Consider the following 20,074-nt stretch of genomic DNA (forward strand, 5'->3'; position numbering starts at 1 on the left):
TGTTCTTTTGTACCGGTATTTCAATGGAAGATGCTCCAATGAACTAGTGTCATTGATCCCTTCGGCACCGGTGTATATTCAGGACATACGACATACGTGCCCAGCATTTATACACGGTTAACATTTATCAGATGAGAATGGGTCATTTTTGAATGTGCAAACATTGTGTTGACAAATTGATGGCTTCTGTGCTTCCTACACAGCATCCTCAAAAATGACTGAGTGAAATTATTCTCCTCAGGGCTTCCTGTGTGGAGTTAATGTAAAACAAAAAAAAACAATTGCCACGTAGCTCGAACTAACGTCGTTTGAAAACGGCGAAAGACACCGATTCATTTTGTCATCAGCATAGATAAAGGAAACAAAGGGAGACGGACCATGAACCTCTATTAAAATGAATCAATAAAATTGCATGCGTAACGTGTGTCACCAACATTGTCCGTGCCTACTGCTCACTGCATCAAATGCAACACTTTCATTGCGTAGTGACTTTTATATTCTGCGCAGTTTGGTCGTAGCGAGGTGACAATCGGCACGCAAACATGCCACATCTCCCTTTTTTTCTATTGTAATTTGATGACCAAATTACAATAGAAAAAAAGACCAAAAAAATAATTTTATCATATTTTTAATATTTTGAAAGTGGTACAACGTTTATAGTTTGTCTTAATTGGTGTTTTGTTTTTAGAGTTCCTCTGGCCATCGTCAATAAGGCTCACCAGGCGAACCAACTTTACCCCTTCGCCATTTCGTTGATCGAAAGCGTACGCACTTACGAGCGAACTCTGGAAAAGGTAACCACTTAACCTCATCACTTACCACTTATAAATCTGATTATATCATTTAAGTCATCTTGAAACTTATCACTTAAGTCAATCTCGAAGCTTATCACTTAACTGATTATATCACTTAAGTCAATCTCAAAATTTATCACTCAACTGATATTATGCTCAAATGATACTTTATCACTTAAGCCAATCTCGAAAGTTATCACTGATTATATCACTTAAGCCAATTTCAAAATTTATCACTCAACTGATTATATCACTTAAGCCAATCTCAAAACTTATCACTTAACTTAAGTCAATGAACAGATAATCCCATATCAAAGTATGATGTACACCGATTTTAAGTAAAACTGGTGAGATCAATTTACGTAAGACTTTTCGGCTCCTAGGCCCCAGAGAGCCCGATGAAATTGATCACGTATTCAAGAAAGTAAGAGAAATTAGAACTTGCTGAGTATTCTTCTATTGGTTAAATCTCTTCAGTGATTTATGTTAACCTCAAAATGTGGTGACAATAATTTATTATTGTTATAAATTTTTGTGCCATCAATATTGATGATAATACTTCTAATGTTCATTCTAGTTACTGAGAAAACTGTCTTCGGTGTTGATTATTTTTCACAGCCTCCGTGCTAAGGCTCTCGACTAGCAATCCGGAGGTACTTCCCTGCCTTCCTCTTCCCCATATCCTTCACCTTTCCTCTACTTTCAGCCTCACAACATACCCCAATTGGGGATGCCGTTGTCTCATTGGCTCCAGACATTTGGCAGCATTTGGGATTCTGGTGCATGGTTTGCAAAATTGGTTAAACTCATCTCTGAAGCGTGTTAATTTTTTTAAAATTTGAATATCGCATGAGTCCCAACAGCCCTCGGCTGTCCAGAGCCAGTGAAACTATGGCGTTCCCAATTCGGGGGATCAAGTGAGCAATTGAAGAAGATTGGGATTATACAGGGTTTTCCAATTAGAGGTGTTATTTTGATATTCAAAGAAAAATGCCATTTTTTAATATAAATGATTGAATGTTTATTTCATTATAAAGAGGAAGGTATGCCGTTAATAGTGAAAAATAACATCAGTCAAATGACCACCACGACCACGCCTACAGAACCATATCCTTTTCATGAAATTTTCTTTGGCAATTGGCCAACTGTGTTCACCTCTTCGAGAGATAACACGGTCCGGAAACTTTTCCCGTAAAAGATCAATGGTTTCGATGCTTGTGTGGCACGTAGTGTTGAAAGTAAACATTGTCCAGATCAATACCATCCAATTCCGGCCATAAAAAATCATTAATCATCTCTCGATAGCTCTTTGAATATCAAAATAACACCTCTTATTGGAAAACCCTGTATTTTAAGTCAACGTTTCAATTATAATTGCGATATTACACCACGTTGATACTGAGTGTAATAACAGGACCTTAGGCGTTCTCTCATTAACTGGAATATAGGAAATAATCTGGGATCAAATTTGCAATAAAAAACGCCATTTATCTTTTCTATCAGACGTTTAATGTAGTGGTTTGTGTCTTGGATAACTTACGTTATATTGTTATAAATTTTTTTAATATTATTTCTGTTTTATATAAAAATTGTTAATGATAGGTTTTTTTGTGAATTTGATCCTTATAAAATAATTTTTCAAATTTTTATCTTTTATTGTTATCACAATTTATTCATTTTGAGTATTTTATTTTTATTTATTATAATAAATGGAGCCTTGGAGATATGTCAATGGTTTGGACATGTAGAGCGGATGGGAAGAGAAAGGAATGTCGGGTGAATAATATATGATTCGAGAGTGGAAGAAAAATGTTTGGCTCCATCAAAGTCAGATTTAAGTCAGTCTCTCAGAAGTTAGACGTACGTGTTGAGTTTGGCAGCCACCTCTGATCTGGAGCCCCTAAAATAATAGCTCTTTTGCAGTGTTCTTAGTGTTTTTTTAATTATTTTAATTTGCGATCTTTAGAGAATACCAGAAATCTTGTGCTTGTTCTACCAGTATGTCAATGGAAGGCACTCTGAAAAAATAGACGACACGTACCCAACTAGTACGAGGAATATATGGGTCATGTCAAGAATAACAGAAGAGCATGCTTGAGATGATGCATGAATGCGAATGAATCAAGGTGCATGTTGTGTGGAAGTCTTCTCTCTGCCTACCCCTGCGATTAAATGGCTTGTCGGTTAATTAGTACGGATATAAAAAATTCTAATTATTTTTTTTTCAAAAGTATCGTTGTTTTGGGAGAAATTCTCAATTCTCGTTTTTTTTTTTTTAACAAGTTTTCATTATTTTTGGAAAAAAATTGTTTATATTCAAAATTAAAATTTTATTAAAATTTTTTTATATTCAAAAAAATTTGCTTTTTGCTACATTCCATTTTATTGGTTTCTCCAGCTTGTCAAATGAAAAATCATTGGATAGTCTGAATTCTTGACAAATCAATTCCAATTTTTAAAATGGCAAATAAAATAATTTTCTGTTAAAATATTTATATATTATTGATAGGTACCTACTACTATATCGCTTGTCTGAATTCTTCTCACAATCGTTAACAACTTTGAAAATGACACTTAAATTCAAAGCAAAATTGAGTTCATTGAACCAGATTTCACGCAGCACTAACGCGCGGACAATCGAAATTATTATTCATTTATTAATTACATTATTTATTGTACAAAACTGAATTGCTTCATTAACAACATTTTATATTTGTTTAAAGATAAATTGAATATGTCCACTGACTTGGTATAATTGTTTCCCTCCATTAGTATTCTGGGCAAAGAGGAATACATATGGTAGTTAGTCTCAAAATTTCTTCACTGAAATAAATCCTGACTTCTAGTATTACGTTGTGGAATCCGGAAGCTTTGATTATCGATTATATTTACCGGAATATCGCTTAAGGCGAAGCTTAATGCTAAATCACTATTTTGATTAATGTTTATAACGAATTGGTGTACATTATGAATACCAAAAAAATATCTTTTATATAAATTGAAGGTTTTCCTATCGTTTCGCTTGAGTAGAATACAAATAAAAAAATAAATGACTCAATAAAGAATTTAAATGTAAACTACTAAAAATTTTTTTTTTTCAATATAAATGTATGAACGCGTAAAGAAAACAACTTAAAAAAAATACAGTATTATAGCTAAGATTATCTGTGACAGTTTCACTTGATTAAATTTTTTGCTTTCTTATAAAATTATTTACAAAATAAATAAAAACCAGTTTTGTGCTTGAAATCGAACGTTTCTAGACTCCGTTTGTCAAGCGATTTTAATGCCTATTACCTATTAAATAAGATGAAAATTTGAGGAAACTGAATGTTTGTTATACACGTCAACAGGGCTCTATTATATTCTTAGTGTGTGTGTTTGACAGCACTTTTTTTAATTCCATAGCTACACTTGTTTACTAACAGATGCCGCATTCGTACCGAACTGTTATTATTCTCCGTCTAGTTCCGGTTCGCAGGCTCTACCTTTCGATTTGATGAACAACATCACTGAACAGCTTAAACCTAAATCTAAACCCTTAATTAGCAGGCGGTCGGAATAATCTGGACCCCGACCTTGAGGTTCTCACCTTATTTATTATTCTCGACAGATAACGCCATCTATGGGTAGCCTAATAGACTCATCTAGTTCCATTATAGTGATTTGTTTTTGGGGTATTACGCCGTGTTACGCTACCTCCTTTGGCCAACGTTTCGGACAGCATTGCAGTGTCCATCATCAGGGCATAATACCCCAAAAACAAATCACTATAATACTTTTGGCCGTGAAAATCTCAAATCATACCTAATCTAGTTCCGTCTATGGGTAAGGTCATAGACTAATATCAAGGATTTTACAGAGAGGGGAAAAGCCAGTTGGTCAATGTAATACATGTTTTTTTTGCATTAACTTCACTCAATCAGAGTATTTTGTGAGGCTGTAGGTAGTGGAGAGGGGAAGGAGATTGGGAAGAGGAAAGTGGGGAAGTACCTGGCTATTCAGATCCGGTCACAAACACGGCCAAAGCCATTTCAAGCCACATTTCAATTCTGAATGGTGGTCTTACACCAGGGCGATACTGAAAGTATCTTCCACTTTGGAACGTTCTGCAAATATACTATATACAGGGTGTATCGGCACGTACCCGACAAACTTTAACCAGCTATTCCTTAGCACATTTGGAGTATAAAATGTTATGGGCACTTTGCTGTCAGGTAGCATTTTTTTTTCAATTAAAAACAAAAAAATTAAAAATTTCCACACTACATCACTGTCATTGGCATTGCTTTTCGTGTTCAACAGCTGTTATAAGCAAGTATATCGAAAAGCGTCTTCGCTCTTTCGCACACACTAAATAATAATAGTTAAAAATGAGACGAATGGTGCCGTGCCATTTCGTTGTGATTGTAAAAGCGCGCCAATATTGGTACACACGTACATTATTCAACGGAATTCGAATAAAATATTGACAGATGGGTTTTCAAACTTTGACAAAGGATAAAACAGTGGTGACATGTGGTGAAAATATGAATAATAAATTTTTTATTAAAAAAAAAACGTTACCGGACAGCAAAGTGCGCATAAGATTTTTTACTCCAAATATGCTAAGGAATAGCTGGTTAAAGTTTGTCAGGTACGTGCCGATACACCCTGTATTATTTTAAATGCGATGACACAAATTAATCAAATAAAATTTACTGAGCGCGCCGGGTTTCGAACCCGTGAACTTCGGACTGCCGGTCGAGAACGTCGCACCTCGACCACGGAGACCGGCACTATTTAGTGGGTGATCTAGTCACTCATTTTGTGGCGAAATGCGAACAGATTTCATGAATATAACGGGTTCCGTACGAAGGTGGCGAAAAATCACGACGGAACACGTACATAGCTAGTCGTATGAAAAATACATATGACCGTTATTAATAATATGTATCTGTGTACCTTTTTGCCAGCTGACAAATAGGAACATTAATAAGGTAGAGAATGAGTCACCAATTAGAAATAGCGACAAAACTAATATTCACTGTAACCAAATGTACATATATATATTATATAGCGACGTTGGCTGCTTCGCATAGCTCTCACGTCACACGTTAATATGACGCATGAATAAGCATATGATTTATTAATATCGTTTGATTTACCATCAATTTTGATATTTTTCTAACCTTTCAATCAATCGTCATAACTTGCCTTGTCAATTTTTTTGCAGTTTTCCATTCCCTTTTCATATTATTTAACAGCCTGTTTCCCCTTGTCAATATTTTCTGTTTTCCATTCCCTTGTCATATTATTTAACAGCCTGTTTCCCCTTGTCAATCTTTTCTGTCTTCCATTCCCTTGTCATATTATTTAACAGCCTGTTTCCCCCTGTCAATTTCATTTGCAGTTTTCCATTCCCTTTTCATATTATTTAACAGCCTGTTTCCCCTTGTCAATCTTTTCTGTCTTCCATTCCCTTTTCATATTATTTAACAGCCTGTTTCCCCTTGTCAATCTTTTCTGTCTTCCATTCCCTTTTCATATTATTTAACAGCCTGTTTCCCCTGTCAATCTTTTCTGTTTTCCATTCCTTGTCATATTATTTAACAGCCTATTTCCCCCTGTAAATCTTTTCTGTATTCCATTCCCTTGTCATATTATTTAACAACCTGATTTCTTTGTCATATTATGTTCTCCTGGCAATCATTTCTTTCTTTCATTCCCTTGTCATATATTATTTAACGGCCTTTTTCCCATTTCAATGTCTTTCACAGTCTTCCATTTATATGTCTTATTGTATTCTCCTCCCAATCTTTTCTGTCTTCCATTCCCTTGTCATATTATTTAACAGACTGTTTCCCTTGTCAATCTTTTCTGTCTTCCATTCCCTTGTCATATTATTTAACAGACTGTTTCCCTTGTCAATCTTTTCTGTCTTCCATTCCCTTGTCATATTATTTAACAGACTGTTTCCCTTGTCAATCTTTTCCGTCTTCCATTCCCTTGTCATATTATTTAACAGACTGTTTCCCTTGTCAATCTTTTCTGTCTTCTTTTCCCTTGTCATATTATTTAACAGACTGTTTCCCTTGTCAATATTTTCTGTCTTCCATTCCCTTGTCATATTATTTAACAAGCCTATTTCCACGTCAATATTTTCATGGTCTTCCATTTCTTTGTCATATTATATTCTCCTGTCAATCTTTTCTGTCTTCCATTCCCTATAATTTTCAATTTCCCATCCATTCCCTTGTCATAATATAATTTTTATACCGTATATATTTCAATTCTTTCCCCTGTCATATAAGCATACATACATATATGTTTATGGTCGCTTTCTTTTTCCTCTCTTATCTATGTTCCTATTTCAGATTCCTCTCTTACATATATCTTATATCTTCTATTACATATCTATCTTTAAGCTTAAAGCCTTTAGCTTGATTACTGCGCATGATACAAACAATTCTCTTGCATGACAAATGACCGTACATCACATTAACTAAATATGACGTGTACATATTAATAAATTAATGTTGCATGATATGTATTTCAAACAACGCTTGTGTAAATTACCACACATTTGATGCTTATAGAAATATACCTGAGATACATTATGAAAATAAAACTTATCAAGATGATTTTGATGGCGATTTGTATTATTATTTAAAATAATGATCGAAACCTGAAATGGATAAAAAAAGAATTGATATGTTTGTGTGTGTATATTTCTTCCTGAGCATGCCGAATGAATTTCCAGCTTCTGTGTTTCCTCTGTATTGAATTCTATGAGATGAGCTGATCTGTTCCTGAGGCTGCTGTTATAGATCCCTGGCTTTAAACAGAATGATATATTACGTCCGTTCCACTGAAGTGATAATTTCTAGAGGTGTGTGATCAGTACCGATTTAAAAGAAAAGATTCTTGATAGAAAAATAGATTCTCTTAAAAAATAATTTCAATATTTCAAAATGCTCGTCTGATTTGACCTGAAGTAAGGCTAAATTGAGCCTACTTCAACCACTTAATACACTTCTATTGGTTTTCCTCTTCAGTGGTTTGTAGCAATGTTAAGCTGCATGGCTAAAAATTGTGTTAGAAATCGAACAAATAATACTTTTGGAAGGTTTTAATAATATCAAGGGACATCGTTTAAAAGATTGGCCCAGACAAATTGTACCTCTGATAACTATGCTCTTTTGAACATTGTGACAAATGCCACTGTCACAATTAACATTGTCACAATTTACAGTGTCACAATTTACAGTGTCACAATTTACACTGTCGCAGTTGACATTGTCACCGTTGAAATTGTCACAGCTGACATTTTCACATTTAACAATGTCACCGTTGACATTGTGACAGCTGACATCGTCAAACTTTGTCACAGTTGATATTGTGACAAATGCCATTGTCACAATTGACATTGTCCAATTGACATTGTCACATCAACCACTGGAGTGCTTGGCGTCAAATATTTATACATATGAACATATATTAAATTATATGAAAGTGCTTATTGCAGTTTAAAACCAGTGAATTCACCTAGATTTCCCAAACAATCTCACAAAACGTTTTCAAAAATGCCAAAAAATTACTCCAGTGGTAAAGGACGGGTTGTTTCGCGAAATTTGAACAATTCATCAAATTTCATAATTAAAAATTCAAGTTCCGTTATTATTTCACTATGGGCCGGTTGATTCTCAGAATTGAAATAAAAACAGAAAATTAACTTTTTGATGAATCGTTCAAATTCTGTGAAATAACCTGTCCTTAACATTGTGACAATTCACATTTGACAATGTCACATTGACTTTGTCACAATCTTAAATGGAGAGCCCGTCAAAATCAAATGGTAAATTAAAATTATTTATACTTTGACAGTAACCCAGCCATTGCGTTTAATAAAAACATCTCCATTGTTGTCATTGCCTTTGATAAAAACATCTCCATTGTCGTCATTGCCTTTAATAAAAACATCTCCATTGTTGTCATTGCCTTTGATAAATACATCTCCATTGTCGTCATTGCCTTTAATAAAAACATCTCCATTGTTGTCATTGCCTTTAATAAAAACATGTCCATTGTTGTCATTGGTTGTTTGTACCGATTAATGTGTTTGTGAATGGCCGTGTCTCCATAAACATATGTGACTGACTGTCTGTTTGTGTAGATTGACGACAAGGCGTCCATCGTGCCGCTGGTAGCTGGACTGCGAAGAGACGTGCTGGCTCTGATATCGGAGGGAATGGGCCTCGTCTGGGAGTCCTACAAACTCGATCCGTACGTGCAGAAGCTGAGCGAGGTGGTCGTGTCTTTCCAGGAGAAGGTACGTCTGTTTGTGTAGATTGACGACAAGGCGTCCATCGTGCCGCTGGTAGCTGGACTGCGAAGAGACGTGCTGGCTCTGATATCGGAGGGAATGGGCCTCGTCTGGGAGTCCTACAAACTCGATCCGTACGTGCAGAAGCTGAGCGAGGTGGTCGTGTCTTTCCAGGAGAAGGTACGTCTGTTTGTGTAGATTGACGACAAGGCGTCCATCGTGCCGCTGGTAGCTGGACTGCGAAGAGACGTGCTGGCTCTGATATCGGAGGGAATGGGCCTCGTCTGGGAGTCCTACAAACTCGATCCGTACGTGCAGAAGCTGAGCGAGGTGGTCGTGTCTTTCCAGGAGAAGGTACGTCTGTTTATTTTATGTCGAACAACATGTCACCGATGCTACAAATATAAATCAGTTCGTCCCTTTCTTGCTTTTAAATATTTTTACCTATTATTTTCAACTTGGTATTTTAAATGTGCAATATATTTATTATTTTAACACATTGTATTCGGGCGCTTCAAACAATAGACTCTAGCCTATAGCGGGTGTTTTTCGCGATTAGCGCATAAATATATCGCTTTCCTAAAATTGACACAATTTCTAAACCAAATAATATTTTCAAATTGAAATTTTCAAAGAAATCATATATGACATTTGATCATCAAAAATAAATTATAATTGCTTTGATTACATCATAATTTCACCACATTTCAAAGCTGAATATAAAATTGATATTAATTCAGTAAATAGCATTCAATATTTTAAAATTCCAAGTAAAAGATAACATGTTTATTCATATCATATAGTTATATAATAAATAATAATATATATTTGCCATGCCCGCAATTTTACAATCGCTGGATGTGTGAAATCTGATAGCGTAAATTGAACAGTGTCGCCTAAGGTCGAAGGCGCACACTCAATAACTTATATGTTTAATTGCTTCTTGTTAAAAAAGAGTCTTTTGTGGTTGTCTCGCCTAATTGAAGAGCCCTTTCCACTTATGAATCATAGTATTTCACGCTGATAACAAACCCGTATAATGCCGTTTCCCGCCAAAAACCGACAGTCCGCGAAAAACGGCAAAGGCCGTGTCCCGACGACAATGTGTTAAGAAAGATATTTTAGGAAAGATAAATAATTATTCTTCACAGTTTGCATACATTATTACATTGATAAAATTTTAAAAATTTTTATAAGTGCATGGTTACGAATTTCGGCATTTTTTCATTGACAGTTGAAAGTTATAAAATTATTCATATTTTTTTATTGTATGAACGGTCTAAAAAGTGAAGTTACTGTTTTATTAATTATTACCTACACAAAAGGAATATGTTTTATAAATATCGAATTCTTTCAAAATTATAGACGTTCCGAGTAAAAATGTCCAGGTAATTTTTTTTGTTAACATTCTCATGTTTGATATTAAAAAATATATTTTTTTAGAAAGATAAAAGTTTTTTTCAAATGCAAATATTTGAAAGATAATTTATTCTATTTTCTAAAATAGTATTTCTTTTAACGACAACTTAACCCCTCCGACTTTTCGCGAACTTGAAGCTAAGATGTCTTTATCGAAATGTCAATTTCACGAAAACGTTGTGTTATTACCGCCTCACAATCAAAGCTCTATAAATGAAACATTACTGAACGGAGCCGAATAGTAAAAACTGTTTTAGAAAGGTTACAAAATAGGCTTTCAAATTGTTGTATCATAACTAAATATTAACATTTGTAAATATTTAAATTTAGAATGGAAACATGAAAAAATTGTAAAAATGACTCACCTGTAATGTTTTATGTAAAAACGATACTAAAATCACGGATAATGTAAAAAAAAAACACTTATTTCATCGTACAAATGTACAATAAACAATTCTGTCACTTCACTTTTTGACCATTTCATACAAAATATATTTTTAAAAAAACAATTAAACTTGCGAGGCGGGTCGGCACGTCAAACGGCTTTCTTGGCGTCGTTTTACGATTTGGCGGGTAAAATTTGCTTCCACTGAGTAGGTCTTTTTACGGGTTTCTATGGATAACTTTGAATAGAGATGTGAAGCTTCATTCAATACGAATATTCTACTTTTTGTTTTAGGGATGTCACTAGAAGAATAACGGAGTTATGACGATTTTTGTGGAAACACACGCGTTGACGTGTAAACACGCTTATTGTACTTGACTGCTATCGTTATTTTATCGTGTATATCTGCTTACGTTGCTGACCGGTTAAATAAGTAATATGTAGCACATTTTAGATAACTCTGAAGCTTTCCGAAATGCCAAGAAAATTCACCATGTCGTTGGGACTTGTTGGTATAAATATTTAAAAACCTAAAGGGTTTATATCAAACGTTAAAACGTAAAAAAAAAACATTTTGACAAATAATTTTTAAAGAATTCGATATTTAGAAAACATATTTCTTTTATGTAGAAAATTGGTAAGAAAACTGTCACTTTCCTTTTCATATATATAAAAAAAAAATTGGCTGCCAAAACTTTAACTGCTAATTTGTAATTCATTTTTGTAATACTGTGGATATTTTTATCATTTAGGTCGCGGGTTCAAATCCCGGAGTGCGCAAAAAAATTTATTTGATTAATTTGTGCTATTTCACAATTTATTGATTAAAAATAATATTAAGACCACCATTCAGAATTGAAACGTTGCTTGAATTGGCTTTATCCAGATCTGAATAGCCAGGTACTCCCCCACCTTTCCCTTCCCCGTCTCCTTCCTCACCACTACCTTTAGCTTCACAACATACCCCAATTGGGGATGCCATAGTCTCACTGGCTCCTGACGGTTGGGAGCAGTTGGGAAAATTCCCTGTTTCGGGAATTTACCTATCACTAGGGCAAGCCTCTGAATATTTACCCAAATCTGTACCCGGATTCAAGCAACACGCAATCCCGTCATCAGTTGTACTATAAGCCGGATCTGTCTTATATTATGTTTTCTTCAGGTTGAAGATCTGGTGGTGGTCGAAGAGCAGCTGGAAGTGGACGTCCGCTCCATCGAGACGTGCCCGTACAGTGCGGCAACCCTGGCTGACATCCTGGGCAAGATCCAGCACGCTGTGGACGACCTGTCGCTGCGCCAGTACTCCAACCTGCATCTGTGGGTGCAGCGCCTCGACGAGGAGGTACCCTAACCTTACTTTCATCTTTTGGTTGTGTTTTCAATAATTATTACATCAACTTATTTTAAATTTAAAACAACTCAATTACTGTGAAATCATATATGAGCGTATCGACAGAATGCTTCCTGCTCATTCAATAATAATATAAATGTATTCTAGGTTGAGAAAAGTCTCGGCGTCCGCTTGCAAGCAGGAATAAAGGCCTGGACGGAGGCCCTAAAGGGAGAAGCCAAGGAGATCGACCTCTCCATGGACACGGACGCCCCCGTCAAGCCCACCCATAAACTTGGCGGAGATCCGCAGGTAAATCCACTAAAACTTGTGTACATATATTTGGCGCCCAACGTGGGGCATTTAAAAAAAAAATTATGGAATTTTACTACGTTACTTTACACACCCAATCGCGGAATAATTTAATGTAGATTTTTTTTTTCAGTTGCGCCCAATTGTGAAATAATTTATTAATGCTTTTTTTATAGTGAATCTTTTTGCGTTGTACGCGAGCCTAACGTGTTGCATTTTTATTTATTTGTCTTAAATTGCCTAAATATGGTGCATTTTTTTAAAAAATACATTTATTCGAATACTTATAAAGCGAAATAATTGTATCGAGTCAGTGGATATCTTAATTTATCACTTTACAGATACAAAAGTTTGTTACAGAGGCAGTTCAGTTATGTATAATAAATAGGTACTGTATAAATTTTAATATTCATATGTAAAAGCCCCTAAAAAGAGCGTTAGTAAAATTAATTAACAAAATAAATTAATTAACAAAATAAATTAATTAACAAAATAAATTAGTTAAATTAATTAACAAAATAAATAAAATAACGAAATAAATTAATAAAATTAATTAATAAAATAAATTAATAAAATTAATTAATCAACAAAATGAATCTAAATAAATTAACAAAATAAAAGATATAATTAATTAACAAAATGAATTAAATAAATTAACAAAATGAATTAAATAAATTAACAAAATAAAATAATAAAATTAATTATCAAAATAAATTAATAAAATTAATTATCAAAATAAATTAATAACAAATAAATTAATTAACAAAATAAATTAAAAAATATTGACTTAATCCGTAATCTATAGTCAGTTAGCAATATTGCGCGCCCTTGATGTGATTTTTCACGAAAGCGGCGCTGTAAAAATTAGCCAAATATTATTATTAGCCTCCAAGGTGTCAGTTTATTTTCATTATATACAGCTTTTTGAATAATTGTCATTCGTTATGCAAAATAACTGACTTAATAATGAGTGGAGGTGAACTGACGAAGCTCTTAGAATTGAAATAAATCGTATATGCGATCCATAATTAATTACTTAATTCATCTAAGCGCGTGATAAATTAAAGATGTCCACTGACTCGGTATAATTATTTCCCTCCATAAGTATTCTGGGCAAGAGGAATAATTATTTCCCTACATATGGTAGTTAGTCCCAGAATTTGTGCACTGGAATAAATCCTAACTAACTAACAATAACGCTGTTTATCCACAAGGGTAGGTAGAGAGGACAGACCGCCAAACAACTCGGTCACACCACACACTCCTTGCCTCATTCACATTCATACCTCGTCTCATACATACTCTTCTATTGTTCTGACTCTTGATATGGCCCAACTCGAGTATCTGATTCACTTGATCGTGCCATGTCTTCCTCGTGCGTCCCCGACTTCTGCTACCATTCACATTTGCATCGTATATTCTCCTTAAATCCTTCTTCGCTCATTCGCTCTACATGCCCAAACCATATAAGCGTCCCTTTCTTGATCTTACTCATTACATTCACATCAGCCTTGCACTCTTTGCGGATCTCCACATTCCTGATACGATCAAACATGGTTTACCACACATACGCCTCAGGGATTTCATTTCTACAGCATTCAGTCTAGTTTCATCCTTTCTCTGCCAGTTCCATTCCTCACTTCCATACATCAGGGTAGGTACCAGCACTCCGTTGTGGACTGGTAGCTTCGCTTCTTTGGACAATGTTTTGTTAGCGCCAACTGCGTTCAGTCCTCCATTAATGGAGTTACCCTTGTTTCAATATCTCTGTCAGCCTTCCCATCTCTCATAAACATACTTCCTAAATACACAAACTCATCCACCTGCTCCAAGTATTCCTCAGCAACAACTATATTGCACTCTGTTTTCGTACTCTCTCTTGCAAACACCATGACTTTAGACTTACTTACATTCATCATTAACTCATTCTTCATACTTACTTGGTTCATCCTAGACACGAGAGACTGCAGATCATCCATACTGTTAGCAATCAGCACCGCATCATCAGCATACAACAGGCAACATACTTTCAGATTACTCAAATTCGCGCCCAATCCCACCTCTTTCAATTCTTGCATACAATTATCCATGCATAGATTGAATAACCACGGTGACATTATAAATTATACACCCGATTATAAATCCTGACTTCTAGTATTACGCAGTGGAATCCGAAAGCTTCAATGCAAGCAATCCCATGTAGGGTTTTATCGATCGTCCATCCTTATACCCGGGTGTGTTTATTTTTTCCTTATATTTTGATAGCAATATAGGAAAGAATGGCTATTGAATTATTATCCTGTCTGATTACGTCTAAAAGGGATCCAAATGATAATCTAGTCTCCTTCAACGGAAGCAATCTTCCGAACAGGCCTTCCGTTGATATGCTTGGTGTAACTATAAGTGACCAGCTCAGGTACGGGGGCTCCATCGAAGCCAGAGTAAAGTTGGCCTCTCAGAAGCTGGGCGTACTGTACAGGGCCCGCAGATACTTTAATAGTACACAACTGCTGACCCTGTACAAATCGCAAGTGCGCCCTACTGTCGAATTTGGCAGCCATCTCTGGTCCGGAGCCCCTAAATACCTGAAAAAAACCCTTGACTCTGTGCAAAAACGGGCGGTCCGTTTGATAGATTCCCCAATCTTAACAAACGGACTGCAATCTTTAGAGCACAGGCGTCAGGTAGGTATGCTGTCCTTGTTCTATCGGTATTACAATGGAAGATGCTCTGAGGAACTAGCGTCATTGATCCCTTCGGCACCGGTGCGTAGTCGGGATACACGCCAAACGCGCGCCCAACATTTGTACACGGTTGACATTTGTCACATGAGAACGGGTCGCTTCTACGATTCGTTCTTAAGTTCAACAGCTCGGCTGTGGAACGAACTGCCGGCCTCTGTGTTTCCTCCCTCCTACAACATGGGACTCTTCAAGACCCATGTTCACTCCTTCCTCTCCACAAAAAGACCCTCCACACAGCATCCCCAAAGATGACATAGGCCCTGAGGGAAATTATTTTCTTCAGGGCCTCCTGTGTGGAGTTAATATAAAAAAATAATAATAATAAGCGTGTATTTGTGCCACCAGATTGCACGCGTAGTTCACGAAGTGCGCATCACCAACCAGCAGATGTACCTGTACCCGTCCCTGGAGGAGGCGCGCTTCCAGATCATGCAGCAGTTGTTCGCGTGGCAGGCCGTGGTCACATCGCAACATCGCCTGCAGAGCTCCAGGTATTATTTCAAATAACAGTGTCTCTGTAACACCAGTTCAATGACCTCTACAACTGAGATTTGCTTTGATTTTCAAAATTGGAACTGATTTGCGAGAACGATTCAGATTCAAATATATTTTATTCATTATTAATAAAGCTACGTTTTGAAAAGTGTATTTCTTTTGTTAAAGTTTTTGACAGATGCCGTAATTTTTCAAGTTTGTTAACGGTGTTCATTCGAAAGGTAAATTTCTGATCATCTTTTGAAAGGCACACGGTTGACATTTGTGACATTAGAATGGCTCGGCTGTGGAACGACTTGTCGGCCTCTGTGTTTCCCCCCTCCTACAACATGGGGTCTCTTCTTGAAGAGACTCCCAAAGAGAAGTCTTGACCCATGTTCACTCCTTTTCTCTCATCAATAAGACCCTCCATGCAGCATCCCCAAAGATGACAAAGACTTGAGGGATAATATTTTCCTTATGGCCTACTGTGTGGAGTTGATGCATTACAGTCATACAAGTCATCCAATTATTATTATTGTGCTGGATTGTGTTTAAATCCATCAATGAAATGGCCCCACCCTACATCTCTGAACTATGCGTCCCGGAAAACACTGGTCTGAGGCAGTCAACGCTTAGATCAGCAACATCATCAGCTGTAGGCAGACTGATGGAACCTAAGCGCAAGACAAATACTAAGTTTGGTGATCGCGCTTTCGGAGTATCTGGGCCGAAGGCTTGGAATAAACTCCCTCCGGAACTAAGATCCATAACAAGTCCAACAGAATTCAGGTCTAAACTAAAAACTTACCTTTTATAGCAGCTGTCATACCCTTAAATTAAATATACCATTCCTGAGAGAAAGTCCAGTTATATGTGCAATATTTAATGGTGCAATGTGTCTTCAGGTACCAGGTGGGTCTGGCGCGCCCCACTGCGCAGACGTACCGCAACCTTCTCACCAAGCTCCCCGGAGGCCCCCCCGCCCTGGAGGAGGCCTACGAGGCCATCGAGAATAAGACTTCGGAGGTCAGGGCTTATGTGGACGAATGGCTGAGGTAAGAAACGTTTCTTATATATTACAATCTTGTCGCCCATGTGCAATAGTAACATATCTGCATTTCTTATATTTTAAGAAAATAGAGTCAGAAGATTATTTGACGAATTTGTTTACAATGTGTCTGAATACTCCCGGTAGACCGTACCTCTGCTCAATTGAATGGTTACGCTTTTTTATCAGGAGATATATTAGATAAATAGCGCTATTAAAATTATCCTTATAATATATTAATTGTTATTACATATTCTGAGACGTGAACAACGTCTGACAGTCCGACATCTGGACTTGAACATATGTGGGCCTTCAGGGAACCAAGGAGGAGTGGAGAGGAGAGATGAGACCCTCTTCCCTTGTGGACCTTTAGAGAACCAAGGAGAAGTGGAGAGGAGAGATGAGACCCTCTTCCCTTGTGGACCTTTAGAGAACCAAGGAGGAGTGGAGAGGAGAGATGAGACCCTCTTCCCTTGTGGACCTTTAGAGAACCAAGGAGGAGTGGAGAGGAGAGATGAGACCCTCTTCCCTTGTGGACCTTTAGAGAATCAAGGAGGAGTGGAGAGGAGAGATGAAGCCACCTCCGTAAACTCTTCTCTTTTGGGGCCTTCAGGGAACCAAGCGGGATTGGAGATGAGACCTGGGAAGACATAGCCACATATCCAATGACACAACCCTGGTGAACTTTATAAAAGGGACCGGGTGACTGTTAAAGGAATGAGGTAAAATGGGAGATAGCCCAATGGGCCAATGGGCTAAGTGCTCACGGGAACTACATGTAAACTGTCGTTATCTTATTTTTCTCACGGTACGAGGTGGCGTACCGGTGCCAAGAGTTGTGCGATCATTCATATGTTGGGAGAGCCGTACCGGGGGAGTCACATCAGGCGATCGCTGTACACTCTGAGCTCACTGCTCCCGTTCAATTGAGTCGATTCTTTGAGCCGTAGGAAAATATTGAGGTGATACTGCGGCTCCGGCTCCTAATTAAACGAGTCAGGACCCATTGTTACACGAGCATTGTATAAATACAATCTCAAATATTTGAATACGTGCAAATAAACTAATTAAAATTTTGTTGTAAATTTAAAGTTGATTTGGCGTTTTCAGGTACCAAGCCCTGTGGGACTTGCAGGCCGACAACTTGTACGGCAAACTGGGAGAAGATGTCTCGCTTTGGATCAAGTGCCTGAACGACATCAAGTAAGTTACCATGTATCAAGTGCCTGAACGACATCAAGTAGTTTCTTTCAAGTATTTTAAGGCACCTTGCTTCTTTAGTTGGGTGATTTTAGTGGTGCCATCATCATGCAGTGTATATAGTATAGGTTGTTGCTTCTTTAGCATTTGTAATAGATATCATGGATCTCCACATGTCTACCTCGTGTAATCAAATTAAATGCTTTCTGTTTGGCAGGAAATCCCGTACAACGTTCGACACGAGCGACACTCGGCGCGAGTACGGCCCCATCGTGATTGACTTCGCCAAGGTGCAGTCCAAGGTGACGCTGAAGTACGACGCATGGCACAAGGAGGCGCTGGGCAAGTTCGGCTCGCTGCTCGGGGCCGAGATGACAGGCTTCCATGCCCAGCTGGCCAAGAGCCGCGCCCAGCTCGAGAACCAATCCCTAGGTACTGTCCTACTCAATTGACTGCAGTCCTACTCCCAATATTCTGATTGACGTACCACGTCTGGCACTAGGAGACGCGTTGGATGTCCAACGTACCCCGTTCTTGAGATTAAAAATATTTCCTTTGTTCGTACTTCTCTCATATTTAAACTCACCCTGTGTTCAAACATCCCTCCGTGTTCAATCATGTCCTACGTTCAACTTGTTCATGTACACCTAGCCCTGCATTGCACTCCATCTCAAACATAAAAACTTTCCCCGTTTTCAATCTTTCCCCATGTCCAAACTCTTCCTGTGTTTTCCAAAAATTCAAATGATAACTGTAGTCGCAAATATTGTATGCGAATCAGTTTTGTGTTTTATTGTGGACTCTAATCAATATTTGACACAACTATAGGGTAGCTGTGGTTAACAGTTAGAATTGGAAAGGGATTCTGACTTACCCCTGGTCTTTGGTATTACGTCTTGTTACATATCGATATTATGGCCTTGAGGGACACTGAGGGAACACATATCATGTGCACTGTAAAGGTTTTCTTAACACATTGTCGTCGGGACACGGCCTTTGCCGTTTTTCGCGGACTGTCTGTCAACTGCGGTTGTCTGCTTTGTCGGTTTTTGGCGGGAAACGGCATTATACGGGTTTGTTATCAGCGTGAAATACTATGATTCATAAGTGGAATGGGCTCTTCAATTAGGCGAGGCAACCGCAAAAGACTCTTTTTTAACAAGAAGCAATTAAACATATAAGTTATTGAGTGTGCGCCTTCGACCTTAGGCGACACTGTTCAATTTACGCGATCAGATTTCACACATCCAGCGATTGTAAAATTGCGGGCACGGCAAATATATATTATTATTTATTATATAACTATATTATATGAATAAACATGTTATCTTTTAATTGGAATTTTCAAATATTGAATATTGAATGCTATTTACTGCATTAATGTCAGGTTTTTATATTCAGCTTTGAAATGTGGTGAAATTATGATATAATCAAAGCAATTATAATTTATTTTTGATGATCAAATGTCATATATGATTTCTTTGAAAATTTCAATTGAAAATATTATTTGGTTTAGAAATTGTGTCAATTTTAGGAAAGCGATATATTTATGCGCTAATCGCGAAAAACACCCGCTATAGGCTAGAGTCTATTGTTTGAAGCCCCCGACTATAATGTGTTAACAGACTGGTTGTGTATAGTAAATTGTTTCAATGTCACTGATGTAGGTACTCCACACTGTCAGACATGGACAGGTAATTGAGTGGAGGAATGCAGGAACATGAAAAATGACACTGGTTGAAATACCCCAACAGTAAAATATTGTACTGACGTTTAATTCTCCATTAACAGAGGCCGCCTCTACAAGCGATGCGGTCGGCCTGATTACGTACGTGCAACAGCTGAAGCGGGAAGTGCTGGCCTGGGAGCGGCAGGTGGACACGTACAGGGAGGCGCAGCGCATCCTCGAGCGACAGAGGTGACACTATATTCATTACACGTTCGCCGATAATTGCCATATTATGCTTCTCGGTCGTCTCTGACTGCTTCTACCAAGTTGGAGCAGATTTAGAATACTTCCTTTTGGCCATGATTAGACAATATGTTGAAATTTTAAACCT

General features: G+C 37.2%; 1 protein-coding gene across 1 annotated transcript in view; it reads left to right on the forward strand.

Moving 5' to 3' along the window:
• Dhc64C (dynein heavy chain, cytoplasmic) overlaps positions 1–20,074 on the forward strand; it is a 164,518-nt gene that overhangs the window by 37,020 nt on the left and 107,424 nt on the right. Inside the window, exons 16-25 of the mRNA XM_089644258.1 lie at positions 689–794; positions 5,750–5,773; positions 8,950–9,105; positions 12,066–12,245; positions 12,402–12,545; positions 15,635–15,780; positions 16,672–16,821; positions 17,925–18,017; positions 18,232–18,446; positions 19,806–19,932. Of these exons, the coding sequence (XP_089500384.1) occupies positions 689–794; positions 5,750–5,773; positions 8,950–9,105; positions 12,066–12,245; positions 12,402–12,545; positions 15,635–15,780; positions 16,672–16,821; positions 17,925–18,017; positions 18,232–18,446; positions 19,806–19,932 (1,341 nt within the window). The remainder of the gene's footprint in view (positions 1–688; positions 795–5,749; positions 5,774–8,949; positions 9,106–12,065; positions 12,246–12,401; positions 12,546–15,634; positions 15,781–16,671; positions 16,822–17,924; positions 18,018–18,231; positions 18,447–19,805; positions 19,933–20,074) is intronic.

Source organism: Hesperophylax consimilis, chromosome 20 (assembly GCF_061612785.1).
Source record: "Hesperophylax consimilis isolate HC1 chromosome 20, BYU_Hcon_1.0, whole genome shotgun sequence".
NCBI lineage: Eukaryota > Metazoa > Arthropoda > Insecta > Trichoptera > Limnephilidae > Hesperophylax > Hesperophylax consimilis.